The 12,624-nt window shown below is 35.5% G+C and overlaps 1 protein-coding gene across 5 annotated transcripts in view; it reads right to left on the reverse strand.

Moving 5' to 3' along the window:
• Positions 1-1,738: 1,738 nt before the first annotated feature.
• Positions 1,739-12,624, reverse strand: part of Fam126b (family with sequence similarity 126 member B) — a 65,720-nt gene continuing 54,834 nt past the window's right edge. For 3 of the 5 annotated variants that reach the window (XM_029474959.1, XM_021166094.2, XM_029474965.1), the window contains one exon: positions 1,739-9,228. In XM_029474959.1, coding sequence (XP_029330819.1) covers positions 8,627-9,228 — 602 coding nt within the window. In that variant the 3' untranslated portion in view covers positions 1,739-8,626. The remainder of the gene's footprint in view (positions 9,229-12,624) is intronic. The other 2 variants (XM_029474951.1, XM_029474949.1) reach the window with 1 other exon arrangement.

Raw genomic sequence — 12,624 nt, forward strand, 5'->3', positions numbered from 1 at the left:
TGTTTTTGGGCCTCAGAGATTAAAAAAAAAAATCCAAAATTTCAAAGGTCAGCAGATTGGCATGAAGCTAGACTTTTCCCTTCCAAGGGTCAGAAAATAAGAGGAATCGAGTAAATTATTTTTATTTCCCTCCATATTTGTTTAACATCCATTACTAATTAATATATATTTCCTGTAGTTTCTCTAGATGCTCATTTCTAGTTTTAGTCCATAAGGTCAAATAGGTTACATACATTTTACTGTGGTTGATTTCAGAGAAAGTCTCATGGATTACTGAGAATAGGTATTCCATGCTGTTGAACAGAATATTCTGGGTATCTGTTATGTACATTTGATCTAAGATGTTTCTTTGACAACTCTTTGTCTGGATGACCTTGCCACTGTTGAGAATTGTATAGTAGTTATCCACTATTATTTTTTTTTTAAAGGTGAAGTGTTTGTGGAATGCTTCCTTCTTGGCATGGCCTGGCCATTGTACTCTTGGACTCGGAGCTGTGACCACCTATACATCAAGACTAGACTAATCAACATATAACGAAGGGATGAGGGACACCCAGCAGGCTCCCCCCCATCCCCTGGACATCTATCTACAGGCAATTAGTGGTTGCAAGGGAAGAGTTCACAAGTCCCCAACCCCCCTCGGCATTTTATTGCCAGTTAACAGCTCCTGAGGAGTCTTATGTTTGCTGTATAAGCATAAAGACCCCAGAGCACACATAAAAAATGGCCAACTATGGCTTTATTCTTAGTAGCCCAGGCTGGCCTTAAACTCAACTCATGATCTTCCTGTATACGCGTTGTTCTGGTATTGTGGAGGCAGAGACTGGAGGATTCCTGGGACTTCTGGTCAGCCAGCCTAGTTTTAACTGCTGAGCATCAGGCCATTGACACTTGTCTCAAAGAGGCTGTCATTCTCGAGGATGGAATCCCAGGTTTTCTTCTGGCCTCTGCACACACGTGAACCCTGCCACTCACAGATGCATTAAAAAGAAATTAGCAGTGCTGGAGTACGGGAGAGGGGCAAAAGAAAATTCTGAGCCTTCTCATTAATAAAGCTGGCTCCTCTATAAACAAGAATTTGGCTGCTTTAGTGTTAAATGTGTATCTCTACAATTAGCATATCAAAATGTAGAGCTGCTCTTTATATTATATGAATCAATTTCACTTACGATTTTATAATTGTAAAATTTACTTATTCATTTGTATGTGTGGAGGTCACAGGAAACTTTGTGGAGTTGTTCTCCTTACATCATGCAGGTCCCAGGGGTTAGTCTCAGGTCATCAGGCTTAGACACAAACATCTTTACCAGATAATACTTCTTAAGGGCCCTAGTCCTCTTTTGAAACACATTTTCTCATTCTGTTAGCCCAGGATGACTACAGCAATCCTCCTGCCTTAGCCTCCGAGTGCTGGGATTACAGCTGTGTGCCATCACAGCAGAGTTTTTGGTTTTTGTGTTATTTCCTGGTGTCATATAAGTTTAATGTAATGTAAATGTGCAGATATACCTAGGAAGGTGTGATGGTGGGAGGCAGACACACAGCTGGATCTCTAGGAGTTATATGCTAGCCTTGTCTACATGGCAAGTTCTAGGCCAGCCAGGGCTACTCAGTGAGATTCTGCTTCAAAATGAAATAAAAACAGACACATAAGTAAAATCACATTTGAAAATACAATGAAAGGACTATGGTAAAGTATAAAACTAAGGTAAGATATAATCAACTCAAGGAAATCCAGTTAAAAGCCAAATAAAGCTGTATTTTTATACTGTACAAAAGAAAATTTACATTCTTAATGTAGCTAGATACATCAAGGGGGAAATGACACATCCCTCAGGAGACACGATATTTAACATCTGAGATGTTATATTTCTGCATTGCAGACGGATACTCAATTTTATACATCTTTATTTACAATAAATTAAAATATTTTTCATCTCTGGCAGATATTTACAAGTTCAACAGTGACACATTTCACATTTCAACAATCAACAGCATTGATCCGTTCAATAAGACAAGATAATGGCTCACATGCACCAGTACATATGATCTTAAATGTGCATTTTGGTTTTTTTTTCTTCAGCTCTGAAACAAACAAACAAAAAAAGATTTTTCACTAGTCCTAAGTTGAAAGGACATCTCTTAATAAAGATCATACTTCTTACATGCCTACCCATAATGTTCACCAGCAGAATCCTCTCAATACTTGGGAAGTTTATACCAAGCTATAAATTGATACAGGTTAACAATAACAACAATAGGCTGATCAAATATATCTATCCTTTTACAGAAACAAATAATGAAAATGGGATATTCCATTTGCCTGTTACAGAAACCACATTACATAAAGCCAAGGCAGTAAAATCTGTACACTGCTAAAACAGTTTCATTTAACCAGTTTTAAACTGAATGTTAGCCAGCCCAGTTTTTAATACCAAAAAGATTCTGTGTAAAACACATGATAAACCTCATACTAATATTTTTAACATCACATAGAATATTATCTTTGCACTGTATTCAGATAATAAAATTAAAAGAAATACAAACCGTTATCAGTCACTATTTGAAGGCCAATCTTCTCTTCCCAAGAACAGTACATTTTTGTTTGTTGTTTTGAGACAGGCCTTGGCAGTCCTGGAACTTACTCTATAGACCAGCCTGGCCTTGAACTCAGAGATCTGCCTCCCTCTGCCTCCGAGTGCTGGGATTAAAGGCATGTACTACCACACCACTTAAATATTTATTAACTATAATGTGGTATTAAAAAATTAAAGAACTTGTTTAAAATAGCAGTTAAAAAACAACTATAATTCGTTATTTAAGAAATCATTAAACAACTTAAACCCTGTAGATCTTTTTGGCCTACATATTTTAGAAGCGGTTATTTTATCTTCTTTTAACCCAACCATGTTTTAATGCAAAGACAAAAAGCAGTCAAGAGTGAACACAGACATAAATGTAAACTAACCTAAACATATCAGTATAGCTAGTATTATACTAGAAATAGATGACACTGTCCATTGAAGGGTACCTTTCAATAATTTTTCCTATAATTTTACCTAAACAACCCATAATATACACTATACCAACTTCAGGAGTTTCCCCCATTTATTCCAATACTGATATGCAAAATCCTTAATTTAATAAAAATATGTCATAAGGAATAAAATTAAGACTTATTCTTTAATTGGTACTTTCAGTGGAGTACTGACATCTTATTGATGTAGGGAAAAATAGGATATTATCTACTTACTGTATGTGTTTTCTAGTTCACATAATGTATTAATATTTGTTTCTTTCAGGGTTAGAAAGAAGTCACTACATTAAAGGGGGGTACATTCCTTATTAGATGCCTTAAAAATGATTTGTCAGCAGAAACATTTTCTTTGGTAAATTTTGTAAATCGATGAAGATGTAAGATGTCTTCTGATATGAGTGACACTGAGCTGTTTACACCGAAATACAGCAAGCTGCATAGCAAACTTGTAGATGGGGGCAGATTATCTGATTAAGTTCATTTTTCTTTGTCAATAAAAAGACCTTCTACTTCCAGATATGCAAGTTTAAAAAAAAATTGACTTATACCTTAAAATACACCTAATTCTACTTTTTTTTGTTTTTGGTAAAACCATATTAAATGTAGTAATATAATTACTATCAGACATACGAATATGCCTTAATTTGTAAACATTAAGAACCCATCTTCTCAAAATTCAGAAGCAAAACACAGAAACTCTCCTGTGCTATTCCGCCAGTTATTTCACACGACCCCTACATTTCTGTGAAACTGTATCCTGAATTATTTGGTCTTGATTATATTTTTCATAGGACAAATGGCTAACATTACAAAAATACTGGAGGAAAAAAAGAGAAATGTTGTCATTATGTTGTCAGGATTAAACGAAATGCATCGCCAAGGACAAGAGGCTGGGTTGTGCCTCCTATGTAGTAGTTTCATACCAGTGTGATGCATCCATTAGATTCACACAATATAAACAACACTAGGATTTGGCTCATCTCCTTTGCATGGAAAATTGGACTAACCTGATGACTCATTATTTTATTTTTACACTATATTCCATGTTTATATAATCAGGTAAATATTCTATTTTTAAGAGGTTAAGCTGCCAGCAGCTAGTCTTCAATCACTTATTTTTGGAAACCACTTTAAGAAAATTAAAAGTATTACAGTAAGTATCTCACCAACTTCGTGGTGAAGCAACAACAGTGGTCATTCTGCTTGAGAGAGAAAAGCCTCCTGTTCCAATGCTTGATAGAACCACAGTGCAGAAAAGTTGCTCTAAGTTCTAATGTTGTAGAATTTCTGACCACTAGCATGACATATTAATCTTTTTAAATTGAAAAACTATGTAATTGGAATGCTAAATTTTTTCATTAAATTAAAAAAAAAAAACCCTTACTTTATAATGTAATTCAAGTTCAGAAATGGAGTGGTCCCACTTGCCAGTGTTTATACAGTATGTTACCCTACCCATAAAGACAGAAACTAGTATTTTTATTTATAAATAAACATATAGTGAATTAAATGAGACACTGATTGTCAACAACTTAAGTACTAAACAATGGACCCAAAGAAGCCTCCTAAGTGAGGTAGGAAAAACGCACCACTGCATTAAGGTATTCACAAAAGCAGTGCAGACAAATGCAACGGGAAGAAGCTCTTTACCAAATGTAAAAGCTACTAAATGGAATTGAGACTACCAGCTGGAGATACTGAGCTTATGTAGCTAAGACTACCACACTTGAGTTGTTTTTATACGGTCTATATGTGATAAATGACACAGAGACCACTGTGCGTGGATTCAAAGTTTCACACTCACTAATATTCTTTTTCAGTAACATAGAGGAATATTGCTCTTAGCTACTCTAAGCCGAGTAAGGAACAGTTTCTCTCTAGATGGAAAATGAATGGAATTGAGTTTATCTTTACTCTGCAATCTTCTAAAGTGTACCTTTGATGACTGAAAACTGGCTGATTAAAGATCACTTTCAAATAGTTAGAAACACTGATCAAGGAAATTTCATTGGGTTTATTTTGCATTTAAACAAATCCCCCAAAATACAAATAACATGGCAGCATATAACTGTTATGTGGTAGAAAATTCACAAGGCATAAATTAGAAAAGAATAATGTGCTATACAGACACCTACATTTTGAACACATCCCCATCTGTATTAATTATTTTACTTTTTTTTCCTTCTGGAATTAATACTTTTCTTAATGTGTTCACCAGCTACTAGACCAGAAAAATAAAGAAATAGCAGAAATGGAAGTGTTTCATATCACATTTACCAAAGTATGGATAACCAGAGGCAATGAGGCATCAATATGCACGTGACTAGAGACAAGGTTTGATTATGGCCCTGCTTCTTAGTCATGGGCCTTATTTCACAACCTCTTTTGAGCCTCAGTGTCCTGAGGATGAAATGTGTGTGTATGGCAGAGAGAAGAGCCAAATTGTCTCTAGGGTCTCTTCTAGCACAGAAACCTGATCTGCAACAAACAGGCACACAACAGTGGGCTGCGAAAAAAGGGGTATTGGCAAAGGACCAAGATTTTAAATGACAAATCTTCCCTCCCTGGCTTGTAAGTTAACTTTTTACTTTATATTTTAGTTTTCTTACCAGTAAAAGTAACTGAAAGTCATATAGAAGAACGCCTAAAACCTTCAGATACTGTAGTCCTTAATCTAGCCTAGTACAGATGGCATCAACATAAAACAAATATTTTCCCCTAAATGTTTTTTTTTTTTCTATTAGGCGATGAAGCTTCATGAAAGCTGAGAAATATTAAAGGGAAGTTATCAATGGTTAAATTATGGACATTTCTAACTTTCTATGACATTTTTAACAGCTGCTGTATAACTGAACAAAAACCATTTTAAAGTCAATGCTGGTAACATAAAGTGGTTGAAATGATCATTAGAAAACTTGGTAGTTTGTCTAATTTTAATTCATTTCATTTTAACTGTTATCTTACACAGAAAATGTATCCTAAGACCCTTGCTATAAAGTGTAAATGAAGAACTTCTTCATTGAGACCAAATTATTACCCAAAGAATAGGAAGCAAATGTTTCAGGGTTGTGAAATATTACTTGGGATGTATATACAAAGTCTACACATGCCAATAAAAAGATGATGAAAAAAAACCTTTTTTTTTTTTTTTTTTTTTTTTCTTTTCTGAGACAGGCCTTCTCTGTGTAACCCTGGTTGTCCTAGAACTCCATCTGTAGACCAGGCCAGCCTTGAACTCAGAGATTCACCTGCTTCTGCCTCTGGAGTGCTGGGATTCAAAGTATGTGCCACCATTCCTGATTCTTAAAACCAACTCTTCAGTTATGATGTTTCTAATCAAAAGATGTTTTCTTATATTTACAACAGTTTATGCTATACTTTCAAATTATTTGGTATTCTTTTGTGCTTTATTTAAAATGCTTGGTTTAAATGCCAATCTGTTACATTTGAGCCTGTTGAGCTCCAGCATGAAGTGGGCATGCTTTGCTGTCTAAGACTGATACCTTCCTTTATGCACCACAGAGCCTTTCTGTTCAGTAGGTTACAAAAACATTTTATTTTACTATTTTTTACTGTTTTACAATTCTATTTTCTTTTATGTTTACTTGATATCTCTTAGTTAAATTAGTAGAAATAGGGCTAAAATGTGTCTGTGATAAATGGATACACATATCATACGCATATTATAAACAATCAATAGATCACATTTCAGCTTTTAGTTTTACTCCAAAGTTTGGCAATGATGTGGATAATAGCTGAGGTTCTAGTTCCCTATTTGTTGGGAGCTGAAAAAATGTTATAAACTATCAAATCTAATTAAGGATTATTCTAACACAATGCCCCCTAAACAGACAGACAGATGGACAGATAGACAACTCCTCCAAAAATGGTGCTTTATGTATGAAAAAAATGAGAGGCGTTTTCCTGGTTATTTAATTTATCAAATTTTATGGTAAATAGAGATAAAACAACTTTGTCAATTAAGAGGACACTTGCTTCCTATAAAGGCAGTGTAATTTTCATTCACAATAACATAAAATGTCTACATGTACAAGGGTGTGTGTAACTGATGTTCTTGAGATGGGTAATTCATAGCAATTGAAGTCACACAATACTGATTTTTAAAATCCTAATATATTCCCTTCTTTTTCAAACAAAGCCTGAGACCCAGAAGAGATTATAAGAAAGTCTTAGCCAACCAAATCACAACAAAAATCCTTTAAACTAATAATGCATTTTTGTAGCCTCTTAGCAGTTACCAAATGCTACTCATTTACATTCAACATCAAGTTTACTGGCATGATTTCAAAGTTTTATAAAAATGAGAAACTTTGCAGATAATCAGAAGATACACAAACTGCAATAAACACAAAGGCAGTGTGGTCCTTGTGGAGAAATCAAGTCAGTACCCTCTGGTAGAAATGTTCTATACAAATGTGTCACATAGAAGCATCAGTGTTTTCAACCAATCATCTGTCCCTGATGTATTTCCTTGGAGTATAGATCTCAGGACTTTAGGTTTCTGTATCCCATATCTGACTGAATCTAGGTACATCTAGGAAGCAGCTGAAAGGGTTTCTCTAGTCTGATATCTCAGAGAGTGGACTGAGAAATCCCTCTCTTTACCTGAAGACGTACAGTGTCTACTTCAGTCATCACCAACTCACAAAGGAAAGGAAGAAAGAAAACAATTATAACTTCACCTCATATACAATCGCACACAAACTAAACAACAACACCCTTCCCCCAACAAAGCCCCAGCACCATAATCTCAATCATTCCTGGGAAATAGAACATGCCCCATTGAGTCTCTGATTTGTTAGTTCAAACTTTAAGGGCAGAAATGTCCTTAAGTCCTTGTGGGAAGAGGGAAGACCTGTTGTTAATGACTAGAGAGCCATTGAGAAAGTGCATTATCAATCACACAATCAACTTAGAGCACTACCCTCCAATGGAGGTGGTCACAAATTGATTTAAATGCCTCAATAATTAAACATTTGTGTCCTTGGGATAAAGTAAGGGGGGCAGTTAGCCTCATTTTAATAAAAAAATTGCAGTAGTCTACCACCTTCCCCCATGCTTCCCAAGAATATAAAATTGCACAGACTCAGAGAAGCCCAAAGTCATAGCAGAATCTCTGAGGCACTCCTGGTTAAGAGAGAAAAAATATGATCCAGTTATCTTCATAGTTCCATAGATTATGTGAACAAACCCGTTTTGTTTTTAAACAAAAGCCAAAGAATCATTTCATAGGGATCTTATACACCATTTCCTCGACACCTCCTCAGTCTCACAGTGTTGAAATGGGACCGATCAGCCTACGATGGATTGCACATCACCCAAGGAGAAAGGAAGGCATGGAAAAGGCAAACGTTTTACACTGCTTCACAAACACATTTAAGGGAATAGGTAGAGAGGTTAAAAGAAAGGAAAGGAAAACCTTATTGCTGTTTCCATACAAAATACAGTATGAGATACCTAAGCTAAGTCAAATCTGATGATAGTGACATCTTTTCACAATGCGGGATGATGTGTCTTGCACAATGAAATGTTCAGTGTAGAAGGTTAGCAGAACAAGGGGCATCAGAACTACACCTGGGATATTAGCTGCATATTGAAACTTGGGGATCGAGACTGCTTGGTTAAGGGGGCTCCTGGGCTGAGGAGCTCTTTACCTTCACCAGCGTGACCTAGCCGGTCTTCTTGTAGACTGATAGTTGAATATCGATTAGCATTTGTAGCTGCTAGATTAGTAACTCCCTCAGTGCCAACCCCAATGCTGGTACTTGCTTGACCGCCATTTACATAGTCAAAAGATTTACTTGAGGAAGCACTGGCTGTCCGGATTAGACTTAGACTATTGGTTTTTGGCACCACCTGGCCTGCAGGCAGGCTCAAGTGTTTCTTCATCGGTGTCAGCTCAACTGAATCTATGCTGAGATCTGCTTGTTGTTGTACAAACTGCTTTCCAACTACTGAATCTCGAGGGCTCTCATTGGATTTGATGGCTGATGCTGTTTCTTTGTCTTTGGCAGAACGCCCAGTTGCTACTTTCCGTAAGCTTCCCCGCTGAGAAGAGGAGGGCGGTTTGGTCCCATGTGGTTGGCTGCTAAGAGAAGCCCCTGATGAAAATCCTTCATCTGCATCATTCATGTTTAAGGACTCCTCTCCGCCATTTAGACCCTCAGCACCTAAAAAATAAATCAGACAGATTATAGCTACATTAAATAAAAAAGCAGCTGTGAATACACTGACCTAATCTCATGTTAAATGTTTGTTATGATCTCAGTACTTTAATTTAGGGGAATAAACCTCTACACAGAATTGTAACACACTATTCCTTGCTTTCACCTGGCTTTATTTGCCCTGGTTTTGTAAAAACTGTCCATAAATATTAACTAGTACACTATCAACATCTAAGGCACAGAAAACTAAAATATAACACTTTAAAACCACACTATATCCATTGAAAGTCACCATATCTATGTATTTTAAACAAAACCCCTTCCTTGTTTTTTCTTTAACCTATTATACAAAATATATTGTATAAAGGGGTTCTCTTCTAATCTCAGTTACCCAGAATTATACCAAGTCATTTAGGCATACAGGCCAGACCCTTTTTAAATTATGCATTATTTATTTGACAGCTAACTGCATTTATATAGCTTTGTACTATATTTCTTTTTAACATCTACCAAATTTGCCAACTAACTGCCTAATAACTTCACAATCACATTCTGTCTTATGGATACACCCCTCTCATAGATTTCCGTGACATTTGTACTGATTGTGAGGCAGCAAAGGTAGGTGTCTATACTCCGTATCTCTAACAGTTCTGTCCTTAGTAGGAGACAAAAGCACTGCACGCTGTAGTGCATCTCACACAGTAACTGCACTTAGTCAAAGGACCTTCTCATCTTGAGGTTTTGTGGGATGAGAATCACATGATACAAATGAGCTTGCAGTTTCCAGACAGCCCAATTCTCTTACTGAAAAGTGTGATCAAACAGTCTCAACATTAATGCTTTCTTCTTTCAAAAACTGAAAATAATTTTCCCAGAATGAAAGAAAGTAAGAATCTATAAAACAGATATTAACGTGATAGTTAAGGTAAAATGTTAGAGAACAATGTAAATACTAATTTGAGATACAGGTTACCTAATAAAAATGTACATATTCAAACACAATCTTTTACTTAACATAGCACCTGAAAAGTAAAAATATTTCTTAGCAATATTTCTTTACATGGATTAGTTATTTTACTTCTAAAAAAGAATCAAATTAGGCTATTCTTAAAGCAAAAGGCAACTTGTTACATATACATATAAATATCTACAGCAATTTAATATTTAATCATCATGCAAAGCCATGTGGAAATATATTTACTAAAAATAATAGCAACTGACACTACTTCTCTCAATCCTGTCAAAAGAACTGAGTATGTGTACCTTGAATATAAACATTTTAGATCATATTCATTTACCTCTTAATAATTGACCTATAATTAGTATAAAGATTCTAAATATTCAGAACTATTTGTATGAAATGGGTTCATCTAAGTAGTTAGGACAGGAGACCGAGAGACTTAGTGCTAGCTTTGAGTGCTGCTTCATGCACAGCTGATGCCAAGCAGTATGGCCATAGACGGTGATAACATAAAAAGCCACCATGCAAGTGAAATCTACTGCTACTGTATATACTGAAATGTTGTTTCAATGTAATGAACAATGATTACACAGAAATCACGGGCACTATCTTAAAGCTTAGAGTCTTCCTTTAATTTAAAAATATAACAAGCAAGCTCACTTAGATTTTTATTAGTGTTACTGTGTGTGTCTGCTGTGTATGTGTGTAGAGGGTAGAGGACAATTTTGTGGAATTGGTTTTCTTTATCCACCTTTACTTGGGTTCAGATCACCAGGCTTGCAGGGCAAGCACCTTTAATAACTGAACAATTTTATCTGCCCTAATAAATACATTTTTATTATTAAACTATTTAAAAACATTATTACAAACTTGTTTTATTTTAAAGTAAGTTATATATGTAATATAAAAGTTCCAGCATTCTTGAGAATTACCAAAATTCTTGTACATTTTAATCAATTTCTTTTTCTCTGTCTTAAAAACCCTCAAAGAAAGCCAGGTGTGGTGATGCACACTCTTAATCCTAGCAAAAAGGTAGAAGCAGGAAGATCTCTCTGAGTTTAAGGCCAGCCTGGTTTGCAGAGTAAGTTCTAGGACAGCCAGGGCTACACAGAGAAACCCTGACTCAAAACAAAACAAAACAAAAACAAAACAAAACACAACAAAAACCAAAAAAAACCCAAAAAACCACCATTACCTCTAAAACCAAAACAAAATAACAACAAAAAACCCAGGAAGTGAAAATGCAATTGAGTCTCAAAACATATTTCCTTTTATAGTTTTTCTGTAGGTGACAACATCCATGACTCAAAGACAGGACTGAAAGGGATTTATTTCATTGACTTTTTTATTAATAGTTGATTTTCCTATAAATTTTGCATCTACTAATAATTATTTTAAACCACGATTAATTTAGGATAAAAGATAAACCAATTTTTTATATTTTTTTATTTTATTTTTTTGAGACCGGGTCTCACTATGTAACTCTGACTAGTCTGGAACTTACTATGTAGACCAGGCTGGCCCTAAGCTCAAAGACTGTCTCTGTCTCCTGAGTGATAAAATTAAAGGCTTGTACTATCACACCTAGCTTCAAACACACTAAAGAAATGTATTGATTTTCCATAAAATCTACCCCAAACTAACAGTTGAATACTAACAGGAAACTCAATAGAAGTAACACAGATAATCAAGAGGAATTACTACTTGAGTTTTGTTTTCAAGTATAGGACTGATGAACTAAGAGCAGTGCTTCGGCCAGTGTCGTTCTGTAAGAGCTGCATCAACTGCTAATGTATGGCATTACTTTTAGTGCAGATACTTGCGACACACTAACACTCATTAGTTACAATCATCAAATGGGTTACTTAGTTATCAAGAACGAGAAATGACTCTAGTTCAGTTTGGATCCACTTGGGTTCCAAATCTATTCCTTTTCTCAATTTCCTCCCTTCCTCCCTTTTCTTGCATTTAAACAAGATGCATCTAATTGCTAGGGGTAAGATAAAGAGATACAAAAAGACAAAAGGGAAGGGCACATCTCCCACAGCCACATCAAGAAGGATCTCTAAAACAGTACCAATTTTGGGGTCATTAGGCCATGCACATGCAATACTGTTAAAGTAAAGTCAATTTGGTCAAATAGGTGAGGAACTGAGGGTACATTTAGATTCTTACTGAGCATGCTCAAATTTCTAATACACCGAAGAGAAAGATACTTCCTTAAAATAGAAGGTAAATATTTTATATGTATGTTTGATCTTTAAAATAAACAGAAATCATTGATCTCTTTTAAAGCTACTTACAGGTTTATTAGGATAAAGTTTTATAGTGGTACTCCAGGGCAATATAAACTAAACAATGAAACCATTTGGCTACACTTCTCTTTTCTACAAAGCTCGCTCATATGCCATTTCATAGAAAGCAGCAGGCAAATACCTTCC

Source organism: Mus caroli, chromosome 1 (genome assembly GCF_900094665.2).
Source record: "Mus caroli chromosome 1, CAROLI_EIJ_v1.1, whole genome shotgun sequence".
Taxonomy (NCBI): Eukaryota; Metazoa; Chordata; class Mammalia; order Rodentia; family Muridae; genus Mus; species Mus caroli.